This window comes from Lissotriton vulgaris, chromosome 2_1, assembly GCF_964263255.1.
Source record: "Lissotriton vulgaris chromosome 2_1, aLisVul1.2, whole genome shotgun sequence".
In the NCBI taxonomy this organism is placed as follows: Eukaryota; Metazoa; Chordata; class Amphibia; order Caudata; family Salamandridae; genus Lissotriton; species Lissotriton vulgaris.
The window spans coordinates 1,857,585,545-1,857,604,157 of NC_141687.1; the positions used below are offsets into that span (position 1 = coordinate 1,857,585,545).

Sequence of the window (18,613 nt, forward strand, 5' to 3'; positions counted from 1 at the left end):
CGAGTGCATCAACTCGAAGGTCAGCAGGGGGTACATTTGAACATAGAGCTTTATTTAAAGCAATTAGGTCAAGTTTTTTCCAATTTCTTTTTGGGGTCACCAAAGAAGGGAAAAAAGGAGCCGAAGAGATTGGAGAAGCCAGACTAAATTTAGAAAAAATGGTCAGACCAACTTAAGGGTACTGCCGGAGTGCATTTAATATGGGGAAGACTAGAAAAAATCGGGTCTAACAGGTGGCCAGCTGTGTGTGTTGGGCCGATGAAATTGCTACATATTGAATTGGATTAATCCTCTAAATGCAGATTGAGATCGCCCAGAAGCGAGAAATTGTTAGAGCTCATAAGTAAGGGGGTAATGTTAGTAGTAAATGAAGTAGTTCATGAAGTTGGGTGTCCTGGTGGGCGATAAACAAGTAATCCAGTGAGCGTGAAGTTGGGATTTAATGCTAGCTTGAAGAGTGCGGCTTCACAGTCAGGGATGTCTACAGGATCGAATCCTCATTGTAGGCAATTTTTAAAGATAATGGCTATGCCCCCTCCTGATTAGGAGACTCTGTCCTTTCGAACAATTACATAATTAGGTGGTAATGCTGCAGCTATGTCAGGACCAGCACTTTCGTGAAGCCAGGTCTCAGTAAGGAATACAGCCTCTGGTTGTTCATCCCAGAGAAGATTGAAAATGTCCAACTTGTGTTTGGGGAGTGAACGACAGTTGAGACTAAGGAACACAAAGTCCTTAGCAGGTAGAGCTGTGGTATGTGTATGAAAAGTGTGTCTTAAAGTAGTAGGGGGATATAGCAGGTAACTTGAGGGTGAAAAGTTACAGCAGGGACAGATTTAATCAGCTATATTGTCGGCAGAGTAACGTTGGCAACCCTATACGGGAGGGGGGCGGAGAGCTAAGATTTGTTCAGATGTAAACATAAGTCTTTTTGCTGCCGTTTGTCCAGGGGTCATGGCCCCTGTCCCCCGTCGGGCGCAGACGGGTGCAGACGGGCGCAGACATCAGCAAGCCCGTCTGCGCCCGTCCGCGCATGTCCGCGGTTTGCAGGCATCAGCGTTAAGTAGCGTACGGGGCTCTAGGTCACATGACCGTTGGACTCCGCCTCTATTCGTGCCGTCGGTAATGGGCAGAAAAAGAGGACTGAGATCAGCACTACATTTTCCACATCAATCAGGCATAAAGCCCGCAGTGGACTGAGGTGAGTGCAAGTTAAAAAAGACAGTGTGTGGTCAATAATCAAATTTTAGTGCGACGAAGGTTAAAAAACATTTGTGTCAATTTCAGAAGGACAATGAAAAAACTGCAGTATCCTTCAGCCGTGGGTAGAAAGGCTAACACTTACTCTGCTTCCAGCCTTTCTAGTGCAGCGCGCGTCCGCTGCAAGGGTTGCCAGGCATCAGCTTTAAGTAGTGTATGGGGCTCTAGGTCACGTGACCATCGGAGCTCCACCTCTACTTGTGCCCTCGGTATTGGGCAGACGAAAGAGGACTGAGATCAGCACTACACCCTCCACATATATCAGGCATAAAGCCCGCGGTGGACCGAGGTGAGTGCAAGTTAAAAAAGACAGTGTGTGGTCAATAATCAAATTTTAGTGCGACAAAGGTTTAAAAACTTTTATGTCAATTTCATAAGGACAATGAAAAACTGCAGTATCCTTCAGCCGTAGGTAGCAAGGCTAACACTTACTCTGCTTGCAGCCTTTCTAGTGCAGCTTGCTAGAAAGTATTCGCAATGCATTAGATCCAGGTCACAATCTCTGTGAGGTTCCAATTTCAGGTCTTTGCAGGGTCAGCGCCAGTGCTCAATTTGTAAAAAACATAAGTGCCAGGGTTCTCGTCAGGAGGCCACTGCAGCGTGCACCACACATTGGCCCTGCTATGCGGCCTATGATAGTAACAACACAACTGCTAACTGCCACACTCCTACAAGTGTGACAATTCGGACTATTTCAGGAAACCAAAGCTATACGAATAACCTGGAAGGCAGGTAATAATCATTTTTAATGTATATAGAATTAATAATTAACTGTTGTTTTGGTCATCTATGAATTAGCCAGACAGCACCACCTTGTGGCAGACTGTCACAAGAGCCGGTGCTGACAATTAAGTGCTGGTGCTGAGCACCGGAAACCACTAGCACAAATTAAGCAGTGGGCAAGTGATACATAGCCTTGTGCAAAGGTGTAATGGTCTTATTTTTGCTCGTGATACTGCATTGTGGTTAAACAGGGTATCTTCAACATTAACATTGCATGAAGCTGAGTTCCTTCAGGGGCAATACCAGGCGAAATACGGTTCATTTGAAGGTACTAGTGACTTCCTGTGAATGCAGGTGATTTCCAATTTGATCACGATCCAGAAACCTGCCTTGATTTATGATTACAATTATAAGCATTGAACAATGGGACAGGCCAAATATCTCAGCATTTGTCAGTTACAGTCCTCTGTATCCTCCTATATTCACATCACTGGAGAACAAAATGACCAGCATTTCAAGATTATACCAATCACAGCAGGAGTTGTTTGTTTCCCCTGAAGCGTTTTGAGTACATGCTTCCATGCCAGGTTAGTGGCTCTGTGTTCTGGCTATCCGTGGTCAGGATTTTGTTTCTAAATGGACAGCATCCTACCTCTGTACACGAGGTGCAGGGGGATGGGGCGGAGATGGTCCTAGAAAACTCTCACAAAAGTGACCCACTGTTGCCAAATATTTTTTTTGTTACATAAATGGTGTCATTACTGGGCCTCGACTCGTTTCCATGAATCGGAGGGATGGGAGAATGTAGAACTGGAACACATGCCTTCATAGGACCTTGCTCAAAACCTGCCTTGGTGGAGCATTTGTGTGGGGAGGTCCAGGATGGGGGACAGGGACGATTTTCTTCCACGAGTTGACTTGCCATTGGATAAGCAACATTGCGGTACAGGGTGCGTATGTCTCCCAGATTGATCACTGCCTTCGATGCTCACATGTGCCTGAAATCTTTAGTGGTCAGTTCTCTACCACAGCTCAGCTGGTTATATTCATCTGGCAGGTCCATCTGCTCTAGAGGACTGGATGTCAGGTCCTGGGCAGAGACTCAAATACACTTTTTGCTGAGGGACGTTCTTCACAGACAATACAAAACCTTCAGGCAGACCAGTAAGGTTAAAGTGTGGAAAAAGCATCACTCAACTGGGTTCCACCTGAAGGAGAATGGGCACCAGTAAAGGGTTAATGAAAATCATCAGGATGATGAGAGGCACTGACTGGAGGATTTCTTTATTTGTATACTTTTGGGCTCTAAAGACATGTCCGGACCCTAACAGAAATGAGTATTGCCTAAACTTCAAATAGCTCTATTCCAGTCAAAATCTGAGAAGCTGTTTGAAGAGACTGGCTGTGTTTTACCGCCATAGCTAGGCATAAAAGAAATAATCTATTTAAGTTGCATGGATGTTCCATAGAAGTTCAATGCTAAGGAGCGGGGGCATGCATTCATACACTGGGTGTAAGGAAAAGGCTTTGTTACCGGGGACTACATGATTTTTACTCAACGGGAGGTCACTAAAGAGAGCTCATAAAAAGGTCTGGCCTCCCGAAATACGAATAACTGCACCAACCTTGAAGTCACCCTCTTAGATATGCCTTTTTTTATCCAACTGACGGCTTAGGATTCGCTGCAAGGCACTTATAGTTGACACCTTAGTGTTTTTTGTGACCATGGTATCACACAGTGAAAAGTCAGAAGGGCATCTTGCAGGAAAGTGCAAAGAATACAGGGTGGAGCAGACGTCACACACTGCTGCTGACTGTCATCACAGAATATTTTTAGATATTTATGTGAATTCTGAATTGCGCAAAATTCCAATCAAGTTGTGGATCTTGTTTGGCACTAATTTATGGTTGGGATCAGTGATAGTTTTAACTTTTGTTAGGTGCTATTGAGTTGTAAAGGCAATGTGATGTTGGTGTGCTGTGGGATGAAGGAAATTTTTTTTTTTTTTTAGAGATGGACTGTTTTCTTGAGGCTCTCTTCTGAAGGCTATAATATGATCTTCAGGGGCCTAGCTTCGGAGGTGGGGTATGTCTGGGGTGTGACCCCCCAATAAAATTCATTTATGGCTTGGGAGTTTGGTCTAGGGGGTTCTCATTTGGGCCTGCTATGTCAGTGTTGGTTTTTCTCACCAAGGTCCTCACTTGTTCATTTTTTGGATTGGGAAATTAAATATATATAATGACTAGTTTACCAAATAAGTAGTAAATCTGAATCCACAGAGGTGCTCCTTGAAAAGGTTCAAGTTTACTAACTTTTGGAACTCACAAGTATTGTGTCGCTAAATTTGCAAATCTATGCCACAATATCCTGGGGTGTCTAATTCTACTGGCAATCAAACAAGCAAAGGGTTATAGGATGAATGCTTGCAAATAGTTTAACTGCTGGAAATCGCGCGGGTAGTATCCAATTGTTGTTTTGACTCCTGCGCCGCTCTAAACAGAGGCCCACCCAATGCAAATAAGTACTAACTCTGTTCGTCTTGAGAACAGTCTATCCTGATTCTTGGTCAATTCACCCCTCCACCCTGTGGCTGACAATTTTTTTAACAGAGAAGTTTGATATTCACTCCCCCGAATCTCACTGGGTAATCTACCTCCCTGATGATATTTTATTAGTCAGAAGTTGAGAGGCATATAGAGGCTTTTGGACTGGTTGGTTTGAAATGATGGTCATGTAGCTATATACTTTCGTGTGATTGTCAGGAGCTAGAAAGAGATGTGAACGTTTTAGGGGATGCCTGCCATTTGGTGCTGTTCTATGGCAGTGTTCTGGTGGAGTTAGAGGGTGGAAAGAGATGTAGTATTTTGAGGGATTATCTACTACCCTGCTATTTAGTTAGCTGTTTAGATAGCAGCGTGTCAGGTGTACTGTTCAGGTTGGAACTTTGGGGGCATGTAGGGTGCTTTGCTGTTTGGAAAGGAGGAGTTTGGTTTGAGGAGCTGTTGTGAAGGAAGCGTAATTCTCTGCTGATCAAGGATTCAGATGACATTTGAAGTTTTGGGTATTGTGAGGTGTTATACTATTCAGACTACTGGGCGCTGGGTTGGGTTGGCGGGTGGGGAGAGATTTGGGTACTCTGGGGATGTTGATGCGCTTCTGAAGGCAGCCTGTTTGTTGCTGGGTTGGGGGTACATGGTTGTTTTGGCATTATGATGATCCAGGGGTAGCAGACCTGAAATGTATTCTGCTAGGCTTAAGTACTGCTCTGGAAAACAATGCAGTGGTTGGTGGTTTGGTGTGATTTTAGACAGTGCAGAATTGTTGGTTATTGAAGTTGATTGGTGTATGGGTATTTCTCTGAAGATTTATGTCTATTTTTCAGGCGGATGAGAGCAGAATTAGAGTTTATGATGATGGAAATTGCAGACAGGCTTCTCTTCTGATCCCTATCGTGGGACTTTGTGGGGTGAGGAGGGCAGACTTTGGCACTTTGGTGGTTGGATGGTGTGAGGTGTCTGTGTTAAAAAGTAGATTGTGTTGGTATAGTGAGGAGAACAGTCTTGGTCATTGTCGGAGTTGTTTATTCTGGCTACTGTACTTGAGAGAAATATAAGGGTTCAATACATACAACCAGTGGCGCAGCCAAGCAAGACCTGAGCTTGCTGCCCACGGCCGCATGTAAGCGGGGGGCGGGGGGTGTGGTGCTGCCGGTTCCTGTCCTTGCCACCCCGTGACGGCCACAGGTAAAAGTGGAGAGTTGGGGGGTGCCGTCCCCAAAACTTGTGCCACATGTGGCGGACCGTCCCCGCTACGGCTACGGCACTGTGTACATTTATTTCACGTAGAAAAAAATGTGAATTTATGATTAGTAATTATGCGAGTACTCTACCGAAAAGGAACGTGGTCTGGGATGCCAGTGTAGAGTAAGAGACATTCTGGCGATTGGTTAGTATGGTGATGTCCCTCTACTGAGCATCTTGGTGTTGTGTTGGCCTGAGTGTGGAAAGAGAGATGGAATGTATGGATGTTGAGCGGGAACAGTGATGCTTTGGGTGAGCTCTATTGGCTTAGAGGAGGGAACGTGTAAAGTTCTGTGGCTGAGAGGTAGAGGTGTGTGCTCCTATAGGCCAGAGAACTGCAGTTTAATGATATTTCAGATTGTTGCATTGCGAAGCAGCGTGGTAACGCGTAGGAGGAAGAGATGACATGCTTGATGATGGCTTGGTGGAGCTGCAGTCCAGTAAACAGAGAGCCATTGTGTTAAAATATGGCGGCATATTGCTGGCTAGCAGAAATTGAATTTCTTTCATAGATGGATGGTTGGGGGGCAGTTAGGAAGCAAAAATGAGCCGGAAAGGGAGGATGCAGTGAGGAATACATTTAATGAAAAAGATATCAGTTTGAACCACGTTAATTAAGGCTGTTAGTCAGAACACTTGCATATTCAGAAATAAGGATATTCTCCCCTATGTGGGGTACTTTAAAAAAATTGTGAGGTTTCATCGTTACAGTCATTAAAAATATCACAACACTCACTCGAAAATATTCTCGGGAACATATTGTGCAACACATTAAAAACATTCACTTCGGCATTCTAGCAGCTAAATATCTGAGGTTTCCGCAGATCCAACAATATACTTATTTCTCTGAGAAATTACATTTGCTAAGTTACATTAACAGGTACTTACTGGTACGAGGCTCGTGTTTAATTCATACAACATGTACATTTTCAGCGTTTTGCCTGGACCCACGCCTAGTAACCAGAGCCTCGTAGAGCACATAGCAAAAAAAGATTATCGGGGATTCCTCGGATTAAGTTTGTTGTTTGGATTGGAGAGGCAGCTTGGCAACTAAGGCGTAGCTGCTGGCCTCGAGCCCGGGGAGTCCCTCCAACACCTGTGCTAGCATGTTAGTGTTTAACAAAGATCGGGTGCTCTGCAAATTCAACGATACAAAAGTGGCAAAGAACCTTCAAGTTGAGTCAGCGGGTCAGCAATGAATATTACTGCAAAAATAAGCACCCCAAAAAGTAAAATATTCATGGCTTACTTGCTCCCATACAGCACATTGTCCTATACGTCTACCGCCTTAACATAAATGAATGCTGGAACACTTAACGTCGGAAGTAGGGAAGTCCATAATCAGAACTGCCATGGTCAATGTGTCTGCATGTTGTGGCTATCTGTAAGCGTGTGCATGTCCATGTGCCTCATGAATATGTACTATGCATGTCGGTATGCTTTCGTGTGTGTGTGTGTGTCTTGGCCGTGCATGCGTCTGTGTATTTATGTGTGGGTTTAGCTTTGTGTGCGAACGTCTGGGAGTGCATTAGAGTGTATGTGTACATGTTCGTGTGAATTTGCCTCAGACCATATATGCCTTGCATATATGTACCTCTATTTATTTGTATGTATGTGCGAATACTTTCTATGTGCATGTATGGGTTAGTATGCATGTGTGTTTGTACGATCGAACCTTGAATCTATGTGTATTTCCCAGTATGTATATCTCTGTGTAAATATCTGCATATGTGTCTACATATGTATGCCTATTATATATGTCTATGTCGGTGTAGGCAAGTGGGTGTGCACATGCTTTTATATTTGTGCCTATATCCATGCCATGAACTAGTTGGCATTAAGCCACCAGACAATTGTTAATGATGGACTAGGAAGAAAAATGTTACCCCCCCCCCCCCCCTCTCCCCCTCCACCTCCACACACCCCTTCAGACTGATGCCTCAAACGCTGGCATTGTTATCGGCTTCAGTTACACGTCAGGAAACCACACGCTTCTGGGTTCGTTCTAGGCTGGTTTTCCATTGCCTGCCACCTCTGAAGCCATGCACACCAACTACCCGTCATCACTGCTAACTTTACAGGTGAATGGCAAGGCTGACCAGCTAGGAACTGCAAAGGGAAACTCTGAGTGGGAAGCACTACCCAACAGTCAGAGGTTTAAAGAAGTGCCCACAAAATGGAGGCTTCTGACATTTTGTGCAAATCTCTGAGCCACAGTCAGCTTTTGCGGCATTAACAAATGCAATGCTATGTTAGTCCATGATTTGAAACCTAAAAGTTCTAATTGTTTCCATTTGACATTGGTATTCATTCACCCACGTGACAGAGGGCGACTTCCAGCCTCTCAATTTGAGTTCTTTAATGTACTCTTTCCTGTAGGATGTCTCTTTTCACACTTGTAGTCCAAAAAGGCCCGAAATGCTTTCCCATGCTGGGGTGAACTTTGAATGACAATTTTGGATCAAGGTCGATTTCGCCTACAGTGAGGTTTGGAGGTTTCAGAGATTTAAAGCAAAGTCATTCAAATGTCAGGAAAAGAGTATGGCATTCCTGACAAGCAGGTAGGTATCTGACGTGTGACTGACTGTCCCCATACCCAGTTCAGTGCCTTCAAGAGGCACCCAACTGACAGATAAGCTCCAAATGTTCCTTCAGACTGAGCCACCTTTCGTAGGAATCAGAAGATACCACTTGAAGGCAGTTCTTAGTGTACATCAGAACCTCTCTAATTTCTTTTAATTCTGAACTTGAGTCAAATAAAGATCTCGCCATCGTTTTATGTTGCAAGCTTCTTACGCCCCTTTGGAAGCCGGAGTAGAAATGTGTGTAAGGACCCTCCCTTAGAGAAGCCAGCCTTCTCCTTTCTAGGCTTCCATGCACTGTCTTCTATTCTATAGAGCAATGTCAGTGCCTTGTTGACAGTGCAAACCGCGTCCCCACGCACCACGGCCGTGAATAGGGCCCCCTTGCTATTCACAAATTGGCCCGACAGTGCAGTCCATTGCTGCGTGCTGAGGTTGAAGCACTCAATGATGCATCGCAGGAAGTCATCCGATGGCCCATTGCGCATCACATACAGGTCATCACGGTGGGCAACCATGCAGTGGCCGTAGCTCTGGGACCTCTTGATGGAGGTGAGGGGCAGCCAGGCATCATTCTCCACATGGTACTCATAGATGATGGTGGTGTCCAGAGGCTTCCACAGGCAGACAAAGATCCGCCCCATGGTCTTGGCACATGGTACCCCTGCAGCGGCCTGGGGTAGATCTGAGACAAAAGCCCATGCATTGGAAGCTACGCTATACCGCTCCACTGACTTCAGCGACACCCTGTTGAGTTCACCCCCAATGGCATAGAGGTGGCCCTCGTGTCCCACCAATGCAACATCATAGCGAAGGTGCTGCGGACTTGGGAACTGACTCCAGCTTTCCCTGTCCGCATCATAGCAGAAGCTCAGATCAACAATCAACTTGTTGGCGCCCCGCACTCCACCCACAATGTAGATCTTGTTATCCAATGTGGTGATGCCAGCAAGGAAGGTGCTAGCATTGTCTGGAAGGCAGCCGAGCGCTCTCCAGCAATCCTCATCCTCGTCTAAGTAGCAGATGGCCCTGGAGACATCCTCCATGAACTCAAAGGTTGGAGTGTGTGCCCCGACTGCCACAAAGGTACTGGGCAGGAGCTTCTCCACGTAATCCAGCATGTCAGCAGGCAGCCCGTCGGCGTACCCTGGATGGTCCTGGCACATGTCGCGAATATAGAGGGCAGCGGCATGGGCGAGATCCAGGAGGCCGAAGGTCGCTGCAGCCTGGTACATTAGTAGACAGTTGTCTGAATTAATGAGGTTCTCCAAGTGCCGGGCCATGGGCTCAGCCTGCAGGAACGCGGCACATTCGATGGCCCCCAAAATCTCCTCAGCATCCAGGATGGGCCTTTCACCACCCAAAACACGGAGTAGGGTGAGGAATCCCAGCGAGCTGAACCCCTGCAGCTGGATCTCTTCCTGGGTGCTCTCACGCATGCCCGACTCGAAGAGGGCCCGGAAGTACTCACTGTTCCTCACCAGCAAAGACTTCTCCACTCTGAACAACCTTCCTTCTACACTGATCTGCAACTCTCCCATCACGAGCGATCACGAGACGGCAGAAGCCCGACTTTGTCCCGCTGACAAGGCCCAAACCTTGCTCCGAGAGTCTGCAAGGTCCCACTGAAGACGCAGCTATAGCTTCATCCTTTCCAAAGAGCTGCTCGTCTTTCGATATTGTTTAGAGAGTCCCATTCGTCCCCCAGAAACGAAAGAGCAACCTAGAAAGAAATGTCCCAGTCACGCAAATAGACCCGGCTAAAGATAGCGGCGGTCACGTGCCTGGCTGGGGCGGCTGGCAGAAAGAGCGGTTCGCGGATTCATTTGTCGCAGGGGGTGTGCGGTTACAGACTCTGAATTGTGCGATACCAAGGGGACATTGTCAGTAGAGAGGGCACTGCCAGCCGGCCCGTGCCCGTATGGTGGTGCCAGCGGCGAAAAAGTTGCAGATTTTAACGGCTGCCTCTGCCAATAAGAAAGACCATCTGTCTTCTTGGCTGCAGGAGATGCGATTGATTCTGCCCCCAGCCTGCCACACAGAGGCAAGTACTTTTATCTAACAGATCAAATGCTCAAATACACGCAAAACTGAGTAATACATCCTAAAAACTAGATAATATTATAAAAGGAGCAACATGTTATCAGAAATGCCCAAGCTGACGTGGAGAGATGCTTCAAAATGTAAGAACCCGATACTTTTTATTTCCTATATTTTTATTGAAAGACATGAAATACAGAATATAGTTACGTTATAGTCATAACAGTATTAAACAACATGTCGACGATTGGTCGACAGTATACAGGGCACAAGTCCTATAAAAAGAAGTTGGGGGACTGACCAACTAAGACAATATGCAAATGACCTCATGACGTCACCACACATCTCTATAGAAGAAATACAATTGTGCTATTTAATTTATTTGTGTAAATACTGGGATAGACTAACCTGTCTGACAGTCTTACAGTGTCTGCATTTATATACAGGGACAGAACAAAGGCTCCCTCACTGCTTGCAGTTTGATGCTGGGAATGGAAAGCAGGCAAAGTGCAGGTGCTGCTGAACGTGTCCCGGTGTCTGAAAATGACACGGGGACATGTTTAGCATATTTCTGTGCGGCCCATCTTCTTGGCAGGGGGCACGGCATCCACCCTGTGAAAAGAGTGGGGGGAACGCCGTGTACCTGCGTGTACCCCTGACTTGAGCCCTGGAAGTATATTGGAATCTACCTAGTTTACTGACAATGTTATTTTATTAAGAAAGATTATCTGGGAAAGGAAAGAGGGAAAGTCAGAGAAAAATAGAAGCAGACTAAGGGATAAGATGGAAGGAGGCGCACAGTTAGAAATCAGGCCGAAAGACAGACTACTTTAGTAGCTAAGGGCCAGATGTTTGACTGTTATTTGTGGACGCAAAGGAGATGTCTGCCCCTTTGCGACCGCACAATAGGTCAGCCCAATGTACTAACCTTATTTTGCGAGTTGCTAACCTATTAGTAACTCGTAAAATAGGGTTAGCGACTCGCTATTAGGATGGGGCATGCCAAGGGCGTCCCTTCCTAATAGCGAGTCCTTACCCAATGTATGATTGTTTTGCAACCTCAATTGCGGTTGCAAAACACTCACAGTTTACCACCCTTCTTAGAAGGGTGGTAAACCACTTGCAAACGGGAAGGGGTTCACAGGAGGCCCCTTCCCCCTTGTGAGTGAGAAAATATTTTGTAAAAGCAGGCAGTGGTCCTAGGAACCACTGCCTGCCCTTAGTAAATGAAACTGAAAAGTTTCATTTTTCTTTTTTAAATGCATCCCGTTTTCCTTTAACGAAAATGGGTGCATTAAAAAAAAAAACTGCTTTATTGACAAAGCAGTCCCAGACATGTTGGTCTGCTGACCCCAGCACGCCACCATCCCTGGGAGTGCCAGCCATTCCCAATGGGGTCGCAAATTGCGACTGCCTCATTAGTATTCATGAGGCATGCAATTTGCAACCCCATTTAGAATCGCGAACAGTGTCTGAGACACTGTTGTGGATTGAATTTTGCAACTCGCAAATTGCAACACACAATTTGTCGCAATTTGCAAGTCGCAAAATTCAATGGTCATACATCTGGCCCTAAAAGGGGAAATATTCAGGAGTGAAATAACTCATTTGAAATGAGAAAAAGAAATATTCTAATGTGTACCATGAGCTGACTCGATAATACCCAGTAGCAAGGACAGAGCTAAAGAAGACAAGAGATAAGGTAGAAACGCCAGAACGAAATATGACTGAGAGATAGGAAGACATTAAGGAAGCAAAGACATAAGGAAAGGAAGAAGCAAAATCTCAGGAGTAGAAGGTGTCGGAAAGTGCCCTTTTTTGCATGGTTATCCTCCATTTTTTGCCTGATATTTGATGCACTTTGACTTGATGTGCCCTGAGTCCCTGCCACTCAGGTTCCCATGACCTGTTTTCTTTCCCAAAACTGTACCTTTGTACCCACAATGGGCACATCTCTGGCCCCTGGTAAGCACCTTGTAAAAGGTACCAGGGGTACCAAGTGCACTGTGACCAGTGAAGGCCTCTAGGAGCTGAAGCACCTATTGTGCCACCATTGGAGACCCTGCACCTTTACACCCACACACTGCCATTGAAGGGCACATGTTTTGCTGCAGAGAAAAGTGAAGAGTCAACATGGCACACATCCCTGTGTGCTATGCCTGCAAACCATTGCCTGGGGTCTAGTTAAGTCACCCCTCTAGCATGGTGCACTAGCCCAGAGATGAGGGTGCAGTTGCAAGATCACTATACCCCTACAGTGTCTAAATCCATTATTAGACATTGTAAGTGCAGGAAAGCCATAGAGTATATTGTCTGGAAGTTGGTCATTTCTAACTCCACAGCTCCATAATGGCTTTAATGAAACCGGGGAAGTTTGATAACAAACTTCTTCGCACATTAAACCCAAACTGATGGCAGTGTGGGACTTAATGTAAAATGCACTCAGAGGGCATCCTAGAGATGTCAATAGGACCACACTAGCCCCAGACTCTGCTGGGGAAGGGAACTAGAGGCAAACAGGGCGTTAGAGGCTGGCCAGCCTCCAACATAAACTGTTCTACATAAATGAGGCCGCTCCCACTAAAATGACCTAAATAGTGCTCCGGTGTGTTATGTGTATGTGAGTGTAGGCATCTCACAAAAAGTTTAGGACTGGCCTCACGTACCCCCTGGTGTCATGCTTCATCATCGGCCGTCCTCGCCCTCTAAAAACTTGGTTTGATAGAGGGCAGGCATACACCTGATGACAGGGATGCATTTCTAAGCTAAGTGGGGGCCCAAAGTGAGTGAGTGAAATGAAAATTATTACAGTTGCCTCACTAAATTTTAATGAATTAGGCAACTGTTTGGTATCTAAAAACAAGTGAACGGCGATATGGGGGAAGTTATTAACCCCTCGCCATGTAGAATTAGGTCGACATGTTTCTGCCTAGTGTCAACAATGGTACATGGCATTCATCAGGAGCTGTCTTTATATTTATAAAGGGCTTCACTCTTACCAACACTGTGGTTTAAGAAGTCAACTGTGGGGTGACCTTTGTCACTCTCCACTACCTGGGGTCCTCTGTACCCCACAGCCTTCACCCTACGTATTTCATGGGAGGGGAGATAAAGGGAAAGCCCTTGTAGTCAAACCATCATCAAGGTGCACTTTCTGCTGCATCACCTAGTCGTATCCAGCTCTCCTCCCCGGGGAGCAGCCTCATTTGTGTAGAACATCCTAGAGCTGTCCCCTGAAAAACACTCAGCCCTGGTGTGGTTCCTGCATGGCTGCCCACCATTTTCCACCACCAGACAGGCTTTTGAATCCCTGAGTAGAGGGCTTCCGGATCCCTGAGTAGAGGGCCTACACTCTCTGGGTCCAGAAACAAAGCCTAGCCTGGGTAGAGGTGGGTCCACAAAGGGGAAGCTTTAAAGGCATGCTGCCTTTGTAAGCTGGCCTTCATTTTGCTGCCCCCAGCAACTGGCTCCCATTGGTTCTGACCCCCACTTTGGGCGGGGGAATCGTCTGGAAAACCAAGTTAGGGGGAGAGGTGTGGCCAACTTCGCCAACCCCACCCTTCAGGTAGGTGAGGCGAGGTGAAGCATTCATCTCAGTCCCCTCCATCTTGAAGATGAAGGGACCCAGCCAATTAGAGAGGGGCTTGTGCCCCCTCCCACTGGAGTCTGGCATGATAGGGGGTGAACTCACTCTAAGGAAGAGACCTATTGGTCCCGGCCTGCACTCCCCTGTAAAACCCATACATTTAGTATTTAGGGGCGACCCTGAACCTTGCCTCCTCAGATTCGAGAAAGAAAGAAGAAGGACCAAAGAGCAGTGCTGACCCAGGAAAAAGAGGAAACCAACGGCTTTGGCCCCAGCCCTACAGGCCTGTCCCGACTCCGACCTGCTCACAGCAAAACCCGGGCATATCCAGTAGTTAGCAGCCATCAGAACCCGGAGGACCTGCCCTGCCTTCATTCAACAGACTCTGTATCATGTGAGCACCAGATATGCTCAACCAAAGACTCCAACGCAGAACCTGGATCTAGGCTGACTCACAGTTCTGCTCTACTCTGCACCAGATGCCCACGGCCCCAGTTTGAATGGCCCAACACCACAAGAGGCTCTCCCCAGCAATTCTGACCTGGGATCTGATAATCCTTGACCTACCTCAAGCTTCAGACAGACACCTGCAGCCTCAACCTGAAGAGTCCCCCTGATTGCGACCAGAGCTGGTAAGAAAATCCCACAACTAAAGACACCACTGCACCCAATGGCACACAGCCTTGGGTGGCCCAACCGACAGTGTCCAGACATCCCCCAAGAACCCAACTTACCTCTCCTGCTGGTGGTCGCCTTCAGGAATCCTCCTTGCCTGAACCTGCAGCATTTTCTTCAAACCGGAGATCTCCATTGCAAATCACATGGCTCCCGACCTCTCCTTGGCACTCGGCATCTGGTTGCCTCCATGCCGCTGGTGGTGCAGCTTCTGAGCTGACTTTTGGCCCCTGCATGGCTGATCCTAACCCCAGGAGCTTTGCTACCAGATCCGAGTGGCCTTCTCATAAGCAGCCCCATACTAACGGCCCCAGCCCCATTGACTAAGATTGAGCCTCTGCTCTCTTCACCCTGCCGCCCTAGTGCCACTGGTGGTGCGATTTGAGTGCCTAACTGAACCTTGTGGAACCTTGGTCCTAAACCCCAAAAGCCCTTCTTGCAGCTCGTTTACTTACTTACTTTAACACTCTTTTCCTCCACAGGAACCAATGTTATGAGTTTTGTCCAAAAATGTTGTGTTGAACTGACTTTTTGTATGAGAAACCAAAGTAACTTTCTTTGACCTAAAAACTGTTGTACTTACTGTGTTTTGTAAGACCCATGGTGTGATATCTATGCATATCACCAGAGTAGTAAAAGTAACAAAAAAGTAATATAAAAGTACTCTAAAGTAATTTGTATGCGTTTCTAAAACTGTTTTAACAGCAAATACAAATCTGTAACAAATTCCATTTCAATCACAATGCATTTTCCTGTATAGTTTTGCATTTGATTGCATATTTCACTTACCTGTGCCAAGTCCTGCTTGGTTCTAGAAATAAAACATAAGTGTACCTTTTTTATACTTACCTAATTGGTCTGGATTCTGTCTCTGAGTGTGTGCCATCAGTCTTGATTGAGTGAATACAATACATGCTTAACACATCTTCCTGAGAAGCCTAACTGCTCGACCACACAACCACTAAGAGAGCTGTTAGAGATTATCTAATTTAACCTCTGCTGTTCTTCTGGGGATCCACTGGACTCTGTGCACACTATACCTTACTTTGGTATAGTATATACAGAGCCCGCTTTGTACAGAGGGGCGAGAAGGGATGAAAAGAGAGGAAGTAAGGAGAGAAATGAAGGAAAGTGGACGAGAAGATGCTGAAAGAAGTGAATGATTAAGGAAGGGAAGGGCCACGAAGGGAAGAAGTGAATGATTAAGGAAGGGAAGGGCCACGAAGGGAAGAAAGAACGGAAAGAGGGTTGGTCGGGAAAATATATAAAATGGGTGAAGAAATGGTAAGAGGTAGGAAGACAGATGGAGCTGAAAAAGGGTTGCTATAGCTGGAGAATGAGGGTGAATATGAACGGGGAAACAGGAAGGGGGAATGAGGGAATGAAAAGGATTCAATGAAGCAGTAATGCCCTGGGGAAGAAGGAAAAGAAAAAAGGGGAGAAAAAATGAAGGTAGGAGTATAGAGATAAGGAAGAGATAGAGGAGGGTAAAGGGAGAAGGTAGAGGAGTTAAGATAAAAAAAGAAAAAGAAAAGGACTTGAGGCAAGAAAAAGAGTAAGGAAGAACTGAGGGTGGAAATGGAGAAGGAAGCAATAAGAAAAATTAAATGATGTCCAAAGGTGGGAAAGAAGGATTGGATAAAGAAATAAGAATAAGTGAAGTTGGAGTGAATGTTGAAAAGAAAATTAGAATGAGGAGAAGAAAGAAATGTCTATTATAATTCTGCTATTTTGTGTAGAGCAGCTGCTTCGTCTACAGTGTAAAAAAATGTAGAAGAAAGATTACTTTTTCTCATAAAATGTTATTTTATGACTAGCTTGAGATAGAATATTACAGACACATACAGCTTCCGTACTGGAAGAAAGAGCGAATAGTGTAACATTTCACTCTTGCCAAGAGCTAATGAGTGTTTGTGACTGTGTTGACCCATTCACACCCCTGTAACCCAGCTGAGGAAAGGGAGGGCAGAAGGTAGATGCAGCCTGACTGTAGAGCCAGGTGGGCATTGTGTGCCAGTGCCAGCACCTATTCTACCTCACAGCTGTTGGTTCTGCTCCTGGAACTATTAACTATGGTAGGGCGAAGAAAATCATAATTCAAAGATCTTAAATGTAAAATAGCAATGACAATGCTATGGACTTTTGTAGATGTTGGAAAGTGAATTATTAGTAGTGGTAAATATATATCTACCACTGGCGATAAGGCCACTTACACAGTCTAGGCTCAGAATAGGTCTCAGAATATGATTCCCTTGCTCAACCCTTGGTAGCTTGGCTGCGACCAGGCAGGCTTAAGTTCAGAGGCAGGTATGTAAAGCATTTAAAAACATCAATTAAGGGGTGTGGCCAAGATGGCGACGGAGTGAGACGTCTTTCTGTGTCCCTCCGGCGCCGAGCCCAGCTTAGCCTTGATTAGCACGGATAGCGGCATACTCCACGGTCCCACGTGGACTGATTCGGCTCCCTGGAGAGTGGGGGTCAGCTCTGGTGCCACGAGCGAGAGTTTTGGAGGGCTGGACGTGATCTCTGGAGCGGCGACGCCACGCGGCCTGTAATCCCCAGCCTGGTGTGTTGGAGGGGCTGGACTTCCTGGTCTCAGACGCGGCTGCACGGCGCAGACCCGGAGGAGGAACGGAGGCAGATCCGGCGTTCACGGCCCCGGCTTTGTTGCCTGCCGGGACTGCTGTTGGGGAGCTAGGGAGGTGAGACCTCGCTTGGGTCGGGAGCCGCGGCCACCGAGTGTCCTCTAGCGGTGTGGGCCGGTGGGGTCCGGCGGAGAGACGGCGCCTTGCCCCCCCCTTCCTCCCGCTCTACGCCGACTGCTCAAGCAAGACTGCTATGCCGGGAGGCTTCCCCCCTACGGCGGTGACCCTCGTGGCGGGGGGGTGGGACCTCGCAACGTGTCTGGTCCCAGCGGCGGCTGGAACTGGGGCCGTGGCACCCTGAGAACTACAGGCCTGTGATCCCCGGCCTTGCGTCACGGAGGGGTCCGACCTTCCTGCGCTGCGGAGGAGAGTGACGGGGGCGAGTGCGGAGTAGTGACTGGGGGAGCCTCCGAACTTTGAGCCCCGGCTTGCCAACTGCTGGGGGGGCGGTATCGCGTTGGATGGTGCGGGGAGGCTACACTGGTGCGAGGCCTGCTGGATTTGGAGAGCAGGCACTTCCAGCCCGGTCCTAAGAGCAAAGCAGACTATGTGGCCGCACAGACTCTTCCCCCCACCCTGCCTTGACCCGCCTTGACAAATGTAGCTGCCTGGCACCCAGGAGGATCTCACAGGGGGTCCGCTGCGCTCCCCTACTGTGGCTGCATCTAAAGGATTGTGGAGTCGCGCTGCCACGCCGGTGGACCCACCCTGAGAGGACTGGCAAGTAAGAATTGGTAGCTCCGCACCGTGGGGAGCACCTGCATTTGGCATCGACAGCGGTGGCGGATCATTGGGGTGCCAGTCGCACCGCCTGAAGTTGGGGGAACACCGCATCCAGATTAGGTGGTGCCACAATGTCCGCCGCGTCACGCAAAGGGAAGCCTGGGAAGGATGGCGCAGCAAAATCTTCTCAGCATCCGGCATCCCCTGGACCCAGCGCATCGCCCAAGAAATCGGACGATGAGGCCCCAGCGACCAAGGCCTTTATGACGGAGCTCTTTGCTTCCATTAAAGAAGATATATCGGAACTTCGTGCCCAGCTTGCGTCGGACCTCCGTAAAGTGCGGAGAGATGTGGACGGTATTGGAGAGAGGGTGGCTACCTTGGAGGATTACGACTTAAGTATGGCGAACAATGTCCACCAGCTACAGCAGGACGTCATTCGGCTCACGGAGCAAAACTTGGACCTCCAGACCCACACGGAGGACTTGGAGAACCGTTCCCGCCGGAACAACATCCGCATTCGCGCTGTACCAAGGGACGGAGAAGCAGGTGATCTGCGGGGATATGTCCAGGCCCTT

General features: G+C 47.4%; 1 protein-coding gene across 1 annotated transcript; it reads right to left on the reverse strand.

Annotated features, from left to right (window-relative positions):
* Positions 1-7,740: 7,740 nt before the first annotated feature.
* KBTBD13 (kelch repeat and BTB domain containing 13) lies at positions 7,741-10,026 on the reverse strand. The gene has a single exon (XM_086958965.1). The coding sequence runs from the start codon at positions 9,905-9,907 to the stop codon at positions 8,561-8,563; it is 1,347 nt and encodes a 448-aa protein (XP_086815091.1). The 5' UTR covers positions 9,908-10,026; the 3' UTR covers positions 7,741-8,560.
* Between the last annotated feature and the right edge of the window lie 8,587 nt (positions 10,027-18,613).